This window comes from Prunus dulcis, unplaced genomic scaffold (assembly GCF_902201215.1).
Source record: "Prunus dulcis unplaced genomic scaffold, ALMONDv2, whole genome shotgun sequence".
NCBI lineage: Eukaryota > Viridiplantae > Streptophyta > Magnoliopsida > Rosales > Rosaceae > Prunus > Prunus dulcis.
Genome location: NW_023010509.1, coordinates 1 through 11,577, shown reverse-complemented (window position 1 = coordinate 11,577; position 11,577 = coordinate 1). Strand labels below are relative to the sequence as shown.

The window sequence follows — 11,577 nt, the reverse complement described above, 5'->3', positions numbered from 1 at the left end:
GGAAATAGCTTAAAATGCCACCTTTTTTATAATTTTAACTAAAAATACCACTCCTTCTCAATTTTTTTGCAATTATCACCTATAAATACATACTTATTGCCCATTTATTGCCCAGATAACACTTTTGGTCAGTTCTTGGTTTCTCTCTCAGCTCTCTCTCAACTCTATCTCACAGTTCTCTCTTCCTCTCTCAACTCTCTCTCTCTCTCTCTCTCTCTCTCTCTCTCTCACCACGCCTCTTCTCACGAAGAAGAAGATCAAGAACAACCTACAAAACCCACAGCTTTGCCTTCAAAACCCAATTCTTCCTCTTCCTCTCTGTTTTCTTCTCTACCCAAATCCAATTAAAAGGGTGACATTTTGAGCTATTTCCCTATAATGGAATCGTGCAAGGCCCCCAAATCCACCCCCTTTTGACTTAAAACAACAAATCCACAAACCCTAACCAGTGAGAGAGGGAGCTATTTCAACGGCGATACAGACCTCGAGCTCGAGCAAAAGACATGCTTTAGGTGAAACGACTCAAAGCACTTCTTTGGTAAGCTTCCAATTCGCTATTTTCCCACTTCTGTTATTTGGATTAGAGGGACCTTATGGCATAGAAATAGCGACAACATCAAGAAGTAAAAATGAAAGACTGAAACTATAATCTTCTCGCCAAGTGCAACCGTTGACTATTCACGATAGGTTAAACTGTACATGTTTGGAATTTGAAGCAATTGAAAACACGATTGTTGTTTTTATTTTATTTTTCAATAGAAAAAGAACAGAAATCAAGGTTTCTGGTATTTAGTGCATGTATAACATTATGCGTTTATAATGTTTTGCATAGAGTGTGAACTATTTCTACAATGTAATTTGGAGGGAGTTTCTGTGGGGAGTTAATTCTTTAATCTGTCAATGTAGTTTGGAGGGAGTTTCTGTGTAGAGCTAATTCTGGGGCATTTGGAGAAGGAATAATGCGTCCAGTTGTCCCTGTAAAGATAAGTTTATGTTGGTAGCTATTTTCAGGGCATTTGGGGACCTGTAAAGACATGTATTCAGAGCCAAGCTTATCTTTGTGCAATTCAGGTATGATCATAGAGTACAGATGTTATCGATGTAGCATTCACATGTAATGGGTAAAGCTCAATTTTTTGGTATGCAATCATATGGATGGAATTTAACTTGATGTAAATTATATGTAAGAAAGTAAATTTTTGAGTATTGGTATCCAAATGTATGGTCCCTCCTCCTCCTTCCCTCTTCTCTCTTTTTTTCATCATGATGGGGATCAGGGAATTAAGAGTCTTGAAGACTGTTGGCCTCTTAACGCAATCCTTGTGTGTCATCCAAATAGTTAGTTTGGTTTTGGCTTAATTTTTTTGTTTGGGATTGAGAACGTTAACAGGATTTTAGATGGACATCTCATTCATCCTTCCTGTAACTACATTTCATTAATAAATCTGTGAGTGTTAGAAGAAAAATTGAAGTAAAAGAATATATTAGTGTGAGGTTGTGCTACATGCAATCAAGTTCACCATGAGGCCATTAGTTCACAGTAAAATACTGGAGGTCTTTGCCTGCCAACAATTGCAGATTTAATTTTTCTTTCATTTGACAGATGCTGGTCCACACTCGCAAGAGATGTGTCATTTAGTGGTCTAATGGTATGTTGAATAGTGATAGTTTGTATGCATCACCCTTTTTCTTTTGGCCTTTCCCACAATTGCTTGGTAACACTGGGAAAATACGACTGCAACTCCGAATAGTCAAAATTTATTCTAATAGTATTGCTACTTCTTAACATGCACTCCCCCACACTTGGTTATTGCTAGATTTTGTCCCGAAAAGGAAAGAAATACCCTGTTCTGGTCATTGGTGAATCATAGGCAGTTAAGCTTTTTGCCTCTAAAAGATTTAGTTGTCATTATCCTGTTTCTCCCCCCTAATCTGGTTCTTATTTCTAGTATATTAGTTTTGTTTCAAATTATGATTTCATCTGCACTATGCAGGTTATGTTCTATCTGAAGGCTTGAAAGATTGAATAGAATATGGGAAGCAAAATTACATGCAATCCAAATTTCCATAGTCGTGGTATGTTTGAGGGACGCATACAAGAAGGTTTGTCTAGTGGTGGTATGTCTTAAGTCTTGTATAATTGAATTCAGTATTTTTTGTAGGGTGATATATACTTGCCTTGATTCATTGATGGATTATGGAAGTTAGACATGATAGCAAAATGGCCTACCATTTAGTAGTTTTTTATAAGGCCTAACATTTATGTCGAAAATTTTCTATGGTTCATTGGATGGATTATGGAAGTTAGACGTTATAGCAAAAGGGTTTATCAGTTTCCATCTAATGTTTTTGTTAATTTAGTACAAGGGTGGTTGGATGCACATCTCAGAGGTAGCAAATCCAGTTTTAGCTCTTACATTAATGGCAGCACTGCGAATTTCCAAGAAGGATTTAGCATGTCAGTAGATAAAAGGGATTTTACCTTTACAAAGGAGCTGCATGAGAAACTCGCACTAAATTTCTTTCCCATCCGATCTTGTCTGCTGAACAGATTGGGGAATGTTTATGTATCCAATTAAATAATTTGGACAAGATTTTAATGATGTTTTCATGTAATGTGTGTGTATGTATGTTTTTAAGACAAAGGAAATTTAATACATATGCAGATAATTTAATGCCTGGTATTGTTTTGGAACCATAATCGTTGTCAATCTCATTGTTTCTTTAAAAGATTGCTGTGAAATTGTTACTTCATTTTCTTCTTTCATTTGTTTTAAGATATTTTTGTTTGGAGAAAAGGAACTCTGTTTTTGTAATCTAAAAGACTAGGTATCTATGTCCCACATCTTGGGACTAATTGAATGTGCTTTTTGATATTGAAAGGAAGCTAGCATCTTTGGTTGAAAAAAATGAAGGTGTTCCTGCTGAAGTAATTTCTACTTGATTTCAATTTGCCTATAAAACTTGTTGACTGGTGCTCAACAAGTTGGGTTTTTGTAGCTTGAATTGGCGTATAATTTAGGTTCGCTTTTTGCATGTGAGTGTTTTAATGGATTGGATGTTCTACCTGTATGTTTGTCAAATCTCAATCATGTTTCTGAGATGAGTTGTGCAGTAGTGTTGGTTGAAATTAATATGTTATTTATTCATTGAAAGCATATTGTTTCCCGACGGTGAGTATTTGATCAAATTATAATTTGTTGCAATTTTGTCTTGACAATTTATGTTTCTTTCTCTTTTTCTTTTCAAGTTGTACAAGGAGAAGAAAAGCCGCACAACTCGTTTCCCCGTGAAGAACAAATTTGAGGTTAACAGTTACACAATGTGTTTTAGCTGGGTTTGATGGGTTTGATTTTGTTTGGTGGGTAATGCTTGATTTTTATCATTGTGATAATTGTGATGATGGGATGGATATGGAGCTTAATTTTGCTACTGGTTTGGCCAATTTTGGATTTTGGTTTTTCTTACTTTAAAACAAATTGTTTTTTCTTACTTTAAACAAAAATTGATTTATGACATTGGTGATTGAGTTGGAGATTTCCAAATTGGACAATTCTTATTGCTTTGCTGATATGGATCCAATATGCTTTGTTTTGGCAAAAAGGGTCCTACTTATTGTACATTATTTGTTCTTTTAGACTTGATATGTATAAGTTTAGTTTTGTCATATGCTCCTGGCTTGCTTGTTCTAACTGTGGGCACACATGAGCCGGAAAACTTTACACATAAGGCTTTACTGATGTCTTGAATGATGTCATTCAATAGTGACCTGTTTTATATAATTTGTATCTCTGCTTTATAACTACATTTGATATTTGGGGTTATATTGCATGCAGGCAAGCAACCCTGACAAGGTACGAAGTGAATATAAATCATTCTCAGGGTAAAGTACTGCCTAGTGTAAGAGTTTCAGATCCAGGCCTTCTACTTAAACCTGACGAACCAAATTTGGTATGAACTACATCTTTGAATACCTGATTGCATCTTTGAGGCCAAAGCAGAAAAAATGCTAAACTACATACAGTTTAAAAAATAAAAATAAAAAAAAGTCGAGGCTTTATGAATTAGTTGACTATTCTTTTTATTTATTTATTTAATTTTATACTTTTATACTTTTTGTGGAGTCTTTTTCTCTTTTTTTTTTTTCAAAGTTCCCCTAACTTGGCACAGATGCATGTATGCACGTGTGTACTCAGAACACAAACTCCTTTATAACTCAAAAGAACGGTCGCAAATGTTAGTTTTTAACTTGGAAAAATAAAATAAAATTGAAAGTTACTTTTGGGAAATGTTGAACTTTTATAATGAATATGGCTTCAATGTAGAAGGCTTGATAGTAAATAGAAAATCTATATGCTGGGGGTTTTCTGGCTAGCTAAAAATGTGTGAGAAATGATGAATCTATCTGATTGCAGCCTATTTAATGTTTAATACCTTCATTAAAAAAAAGGTTGTTGACAGTGCTTTGACTATCTTGCAGATTATAATGGCAAAACCAGCATGTGGCCCTAGTAAGAGAGATAAGCCTATAGGGATGGATGAGGACTAATTTTGTGTGTGACAATTGACTATCTTTGCTTGTATTGTTCTATGTTAGGGATCTTTTGTTCCATTTTAGTAACAATTTTGTTTAGGAGAAAAAGAAACATATTGCAGTTCATGCTTTGTAAATGCCACTCTTCTGTTATGATGGACACGTGGTATGCCCTTGTTGGGTAGGTTTGGATTGAAACCATGGTCGAGTGCTTGAGCCATGTTTGGTGAGAAGCTTGAATGGATTTTCTTTTCTGTTGTATTTGGCCCTTGTCTTTTCAAGCATGCCAAAAATCATCCTAGTTTTGTAATATGTGGTTTGTGCCCAATTAATTTACTGTGGATCTTGCATTTTTGATAGCTGCCTTCTTTTGAACGAAGATTCATTGAGGGAGAGAATTACTTTCCTTTTGAATATGATTCGATGTGCAACTCCAACTATCATTTCAAAGGTCAACATCAATTCATGCTAATATAAGATGGATAACAATTGTCGTGTCCATGAGATTTGAATTCATGAGCCACTTTCAACGAAGTGGAGACTGTTATTAGACTAAATGGCCATTGACATACGATATAATAGCAATATTAGGCCAATATATGTACACTATATAGGCAATATTAGGGCAATATAACCACAATACGATAGCAATAGTATTACAATATCACCTATAAAAATATAATTATTGTCCACTTATTGCTAATTTTTCACATGTTCAGAAATTTTGTTCTCTCTTAGCTCACTCAGCTCTCTCTCTGGCACATCTCTCTCTCTTCGGTATCTGTCTATCGCAGCTCTCTCTCTCTCTCTCTCTCTCTCTCTCTCTCTCTCTCTCTCTCTCTCTCTCTCTCTCTCTAGTGCAACTCTCTCTCTCTCTCTCTCTTTGCTTTCTTTCTGTAGCGCAGCTCTCTCTCTCTGTCTCTCTCTAGCTTCGTTCTGTCTCTTTCTCCCCCGATTCGCTCTCTTGCTCTCTGTCTGTTTATTCATACCTTCCTTTTTTTGTAAATGATTTTTTAGTTGTTATTATTTTTTTAGAATAATTTCTTACAATGTTTTACGGTGCAATTATGATGCACCTGACTGCCTGTTTTTGAAAGGCACGTTGTTTCTTTCTCATCCTCGTCTTCTTTTTGAATGAAGTATGGCCTAAACCGTAAACCCATTGATGAGCCGTAGTCAATATACATACAACATAATAGCAATATTAGGGCAATATACATACACTAGAGAGGCAATATTAGGGCAATATAATGGCAATACGACAGCAATAGCATCACAATATACATGCAATACGGTGGCAATATGCATACAATATGTATACAATACACAGGCAATATTAGTACAATACACATGCAATAGGACACAATATTAAGTCAATCTACATACAATACACACACATCCATTACAGACTACAATTTAGACATGGAAAATAAATCGCCACCGAACCCTAACAATACTATCCCGCGAAGCAAAAATTATTTCTTTCATAAAACTTGAAAATTCAATTGTTATTACATAGTCAACCAATATTTGCTCTATTACATACATACTTCCTACCTATAATTATAAATAATGGAGAGCTCACAAATTCTACTAATTTTGATCTTAACTTCATCAATTTGTTCTTCGTTGTATGAGTTAGCTCTCCCTTCTTGCACATTTTCCAAGCTGTTCTATTCTCCTCCCGTGTAGCAATATCAGCAACAACAGGTTATCTACAGATCTGAAATCATAACTGCAGATGATTCTCAATTAACAAAGAGGAAAACCATTTTCTTTTATAACTTTGGTTCTGAAATATATAACAAAATGCAAAGACCTTTGCTTCTGAAAAGGAGCAAAAGTTTGTCAACCAATTCATAGTAAAAACGAAGAAACTAGTGAACCTAACCAGAGAAATGCTAACCTGCAAAACCAACTCCAATACTTTAACCACATCATTAATACTTGAGATTTTCTTCTCATGGATTATGATTAGAGGATTTTCCAATTCCTATCAGCACATACACAAGTTTGAAGATAATCATCATCAAGCAAAAAGGGACTTGAGGTGCTGCTAACTTTAACAAGCAGCCCTCTAACAGTTTCAAGACATAGTTATCACTGAGTCAAACTAAAACTTACACATTTCTGATTGTTCTGGTTGGTGATGAAATAAGGGGATATGTAGCCCCTATCTAGCTTCATTCCCTCAACAACCTCCAACTCATTGTCCAATGTTTTCCCATCCTGCAGAAATTAACATAGTGTGAAGCTTACATGTTTTGGGTATCATTTGGGAATAAAAAACTAAAATAAAATTATTTGCCCTCCAATATATTTCTGTAAAAATTTCATAAGACCCATACATACCTCACTTTAAAACAACAATAAAAAGAAGCTGATATCATCCAGATTTCAGCCCTTGCAATAAGGTAACTACACTAATATGCCTATGACAAATCTGCTGACTAGAAACAAACATAGGCAAATAAAGTCGCATACCCATCAGCACAGCCACTGTCCAGGTCGTGATGAGATACAAGCCAATAGACGACCACCACCAAATTGCTCTTCCAAATGTTGGTCAAGGGTGCAAATCTGTTGACACTTCTCCAACTTTCTTACTACATGGTTGTTCTTCTTGTCTCCAACTTTCTTACTACATGGTTGTTCTTCTTCACCTCCTCAGCGACGGCAACAGCAGCATCACCTTCCTATCAAACAAATAACACAAAATGTCATCAAAGACAGTAAAGTTCATTGCGCATTTGTGTGTCCAAAAGTAAAGTTCATTACCAGAAAAGCTCCTTTATTTCATTTTGCAGGCATCGTATTCTTGTTGATCAATATAATTAGAGGACTTGAGCTGCTCCAGTAGGACTACCACTGACTCAATTCGCCCAAACAAGCAAGCACTATGAGATCCTCTTGGCAAAACTAGACAACCAATAACCATAACACCCAAACCCTGTCACGAGTAGTGACTCTCCAGATTGCATGTGCATTACAGGCCACTGCCGCCCTCCATCTCAGCATGCAGGGAAACTCAACCAATTCTTCCAGCATGTGTACTTTGTCATAGATAGCATCATCCTAGCAGACAGAATCTCATGTGACAATCAAGTTCCATTTTCCAATTTTTTTTCCAATTTTTCATTATATAGCTAGAGACAACGGGGCAGATCAGTATGCAGGTCCCACAATGGATGACTGGTCTTCGATGTTGATTGCTGCTTCAGAATCTGGCTTTCCTGGTTTGACCTCTTCATTGAGTGTAAGTTTTATCTTGGGTGACAACCTCTTGATTTCCTCTATTGTATAGATAAAAATCTTCCTTACCATGCTACAGAACTCACTGCAACAAAAGTACACAGATTTTACGGGATGAATATTCAAAGGCATGAAGTTTAGATTCATTAACCTAATTACTTATGGCGGAAGTTCATAAATGGGATGGATACCCGAAATTTAAAATAAAAAAAAAAGCTTCCTACCTGTGATGAGTATATCAAACACAAGGCTTGATTAATTACAATTCCAATGCAGACCTCATTCACAAAAGTTTGAAATTACCCATTATGAAATTAAACATTTGTGAAACATTTTGCATTGTCAGTTTTATCAGATTGAACTACACTTAGTGAAGAAACAATTTTTGTTTTAAAGTAAGAAAAACCAAAATCCAAAATTGGCCAAACCAGTAGCAAAATTAAGCTCCATATCCATCCCATCATCACAATTATCACAATGATAAAAATCAAGCATTACCCACCAAACAAAATCAAACCCATCAAACCCAGCTAAAACACATTGTGTGACTGTTAACCTCAAATTTGTTCTTCACAGGGAAACGAGTTGTGCGGCTTTTCTTCTCCTTGTACAACTTGAAAAGAAAAAGAGAAAGAAACATAAATTGTCAAGACAAAACTGCAACAAATTATAATTTGATCAAATACTCACCGTCGGGAAACAATATGCTTTCAATGAATAAATAACATATTAATTTCAACCAACACTACTGCACAACTCATCTCAAAAACATGATTGAGATTTGACAAACATACAGGTAGAACATCCAATCCATTAAAACACTCACATGCAAAAAGCGAACCTAAATTATACTCCAATTCAAGCTACAAAAACCCAACTTGTTGAGCACCAGTCAACAAGTTTTATAGGCAAATTGAAATCAAGTAGAAATTACTTCAGCAGGAACACCTTCATTTTTTTCAACCAAAGATGCTAGCTTCCTTTCAATATCAAAAAGCACATTCAATTAGTCCCAAGATGTGGGACATAGATACCTAGTCTTTTAGATTACAAAAACAGAGTTCCTTTTCTCCAAACAAAAATATCTTAAAACAAATGAAAGAAGAAAATGAAGTAACAATTTCACAGCAATCTTTTAAAGAAACAATGAGATTGACAACGATTATGGTTCCAAAACAATACCAGGCATTAAATTATCTGCATATGTATTAAATTTCCTTTGTCTTAAAAACATACATACACACACATTACATGAAAACATCATTAAAATCTTGTCCAAATTATTTAATTGGATACATAAACATTCCCCAATCTGTTCAGCAGACAAGATCGGATGGGAAAGAAATTTAGTGCGAGTTTCTCATGCAGCTCCTTTGTAAAGGTAAAATCCCTTTTATCTACTGACATGCTAAATCCTTCTTGGAAATTCGCAGTGCTGCCATTAATGTAAGAGCTAAAACTGGATTTGCTACCTCTGAGATGTGCATCCAACCACCCTTGTACTAAATTAACAAAAACATTAGATGGAAACTGATAAACCCTTTTGCTATAACGTCTAACTTCCATAATCCATCCAATGAACCATAGAAAATTTTCGACATAAATGTTAGGCCTTATAAAAAACTACTAAATGGTAGGCCATTTTGCTATCATGTCTAACTTCCATAATCCATCAATGAATCAAGGCAAGTATATATCACCCTACAAAAAATACTGAATTCAATTATACAAGACTTAAGACATACCACCACTAGACAAACCTTCTTGTATGCGTCCCTCAAACATACCACGACTATGGAAATTTGGATTGCATGTAATTTTGCTTCCCATATTCTATTCAATCTTTCAAGCCTTCAGATAGAACATAACCTGCATAGTGCAGATGAAATCATAATTTGAAACAAAACTAATATACTAGAAATAAGAACCAGATTAGGGGGGAGAAACAGGATAATGACAACTAAATCTTTTAGAGGCAAAAAGCTTAACTGCCTATGATTCACCAATGACCAGAACAGGGTATTTCTTTCCTTTTCGGGACAAAATCTAGCAATAACCAAGTGTGGGGGAGTGCATGTTAAGAAGTAGCAATACTATTAGAATAAATTTTGACTATTCGGAGTTGCAGTCGTATTTTCCCAGTGTTACCAAGCAATTGTGGGAAAGGCCAAAAGAAAAAGGGTGATGCATACAAACTATCACTATTCAACATACCATTAGACCACTAAATGACACATCTCTTGCGAGTGTGGACCAGCATCTGTCAAATGAAAGAAAAATTAAATCTGCAATTGTTGGCAGGCAAAGACCTCCAGTATTTTACTGTGAACTAATGGCCTCATGGTGAACTTGATTGCATGTAGCACAACCTCACACTAATATATTCTTTTACTTCAATTTTTCTTCTAACACTCACAGATTTATTAATGAAATGTAGTTACAGGAAGGATGAATGAGATGTCCATCTAAAATCCTGTTAACGTTCTCAATCCCAAACAAAAAAATTAAGCCAAAACCAAACTAACTATTTGGATGACACACAAGGATTGCGTTAAGAGGCCAACAGTCTTCAAGACTCTTAATTCCCTGATCCCCATCATGATGAAAAAAAGAGAGAAGAGGGAAGGAGGAGGAGGGACCATACATTTGGATACCAATACTCAAAAATTTACTTTCTTACATATAATTTACATCAAGTTAAATTCCATCCATATGATTGCATACCAAAAAATTGAGCTTTACCCATTACATGTGAATGCTACATCGATAACATCTGTACTCTATGATCATACCTGAATTGCACAAAGATAAGCTTGGCTCTGAATACATGTCTTTACAGGTCCCCAAATGCCCTGAAAATAGCTACCAACATAAACTTATCTTTACAGGGACAACTGGACGCATTATTCCTTCTCCAAATGCCCCAGAATTAGCTCTACACAGAAACTCCCTCCAAACTACATTGACAGATTAAAGAATTAACTCCCCACAGAAACTCCCTCCAAATTACATTGTAGAAATAGTTCACACTCTATGCAAAACATTATAAACGCATAATGTTATACATGCACTAAATACCAGAAACCTTGATTTCTGTTCTTTTTCTATTGAAAAATAAAATAAAAACAACAATCGTGTTTTCAATTGCTTCAAATTCCAAACATGTACAGTTTAACCTATCGTGAATAGTCAACGGTTGCACTTGGCGAGAAGATTATAGTTTCAGTCTTTCATTTTTACTTCTTGATGTTGTCGCTATTTCTATGCCATAAGGTCCCTCTAATCCAAATAACAGAAGTGGGAAAATAGCGAATTGGAAGCTTACCAAAGAAGTGCTTTGAGTCGTTTCACCTAAAGCATGTCTTTTGCTCGAGCTCGAGGTCTGTATCGCCGTTGAAATAGCTCCCTCTCTCACTGGTTAGGGTTTGTGGATTTGTTGTTTTAAGTCAAAAGGGGGTGGATTTGGGGGCCTTGCACGATTCCATTATAGGGAAATAGCTCAAAATGTCACCCTTTTAATTGGATTTGGGTAGAGAAGAAAACAGAGAGGAATAGGAAGAACTGGGTTTTGAAGGCAAAGCTGTGGGTTTTGTAGGTTGTTCTTGATCTTCTTCTTCGTGAGAAGAGGCGTGGTCATAGAGAGAGAGAGAGAGAGAGAGAGAGAGAGAGAGAGAGAGAGAGTTGAGAGAGGAAGAGAGAACTATGAGATAGAGTTGAGAGAGAGCTGAGAGAGAAACCAAAAACTGACCAAAAGTGTTATATGGTCAATAAATGGGCAATAAGTATGTATT

At 35.7% G+C, this 11,577-nt stretch overlaps 1 protein-coding gene and 3 long non-coding RNA genes across 4 annotated transcripts; 2 read left to right on the top strand and 2 right to left on the bottom strand.

Annotated features, from left to right (window-relative positions):
• Window positions 1-482: 482 nt before the first annotated feature.
• LOC117613695 lies at window positions 483-2,679 on the top strand. The gene is made up of 3 exons (XR_004583783.1): window positions 483-538; window positions 1,012-1,071; window positions 1,995-2,679. It is a non-coding gene; the product is annotated as an uncharacterized LOC117613695 (long non-coding RNA).
• Window positions 2,680-3,516: 837 nt separating this feature from the next.
• Window positions 3,517-4,888, top strand: LOC117613696. Its single transcript, XR_004583784.1, has 2 exons — window positions 3,517-3,951; window positions 4,481-4,888. It is a non-coding gene; the product is annotated as an uncharacterized LOC117613696 (long non-coding RNA).
• Window positions 4,889-5,998: 1,110 nt separating this feature from the next.
• LOC117613697 (chaperonin CPN60-1, mitochondrial-like) lies at window positions 5,999-7,858 on the bottom strand. The gene is made up of 6 exons (XM_034342273.1): window positions 7,718-7,858; window positions 7,484-7,609; window positions 7,177-7,230; window positions 6,659-6,763; window positions 6,354-6,527; window positions 5,999-6,269 (listed from the first exon to the last, which is right to left on the bottom strand). The coding sequence occupies exons 1-6, from the start codon at window positions 7,856-7,858 to the stop codon at window positions 6,264-6,266; spliced, it is 606 nt and encodes a 201-aa protein (XP_034198164.1). The 3' UTR covers window positions 5,999-6,263.
• Window positions 7,859-8,970: 1,112 nt separating this feature from the next.
• LOC117613698 lies at window positions 8,971-11,167 on the bottom strand. Its single transcript, XR_004583785.1, has 3 exons — window positions 11,112-11,167; window positions 10,579-10,638; window positions 8,971-9,655 (listed from the first exon to the last, which is right to left on the bottom strand). It is a non-coding gene; the product is annotated as an uncharacterized LOC117613698 (long non-coding RNA).
• Window positions 11,168-11,577: the final 410 nt, after the last annotated feature.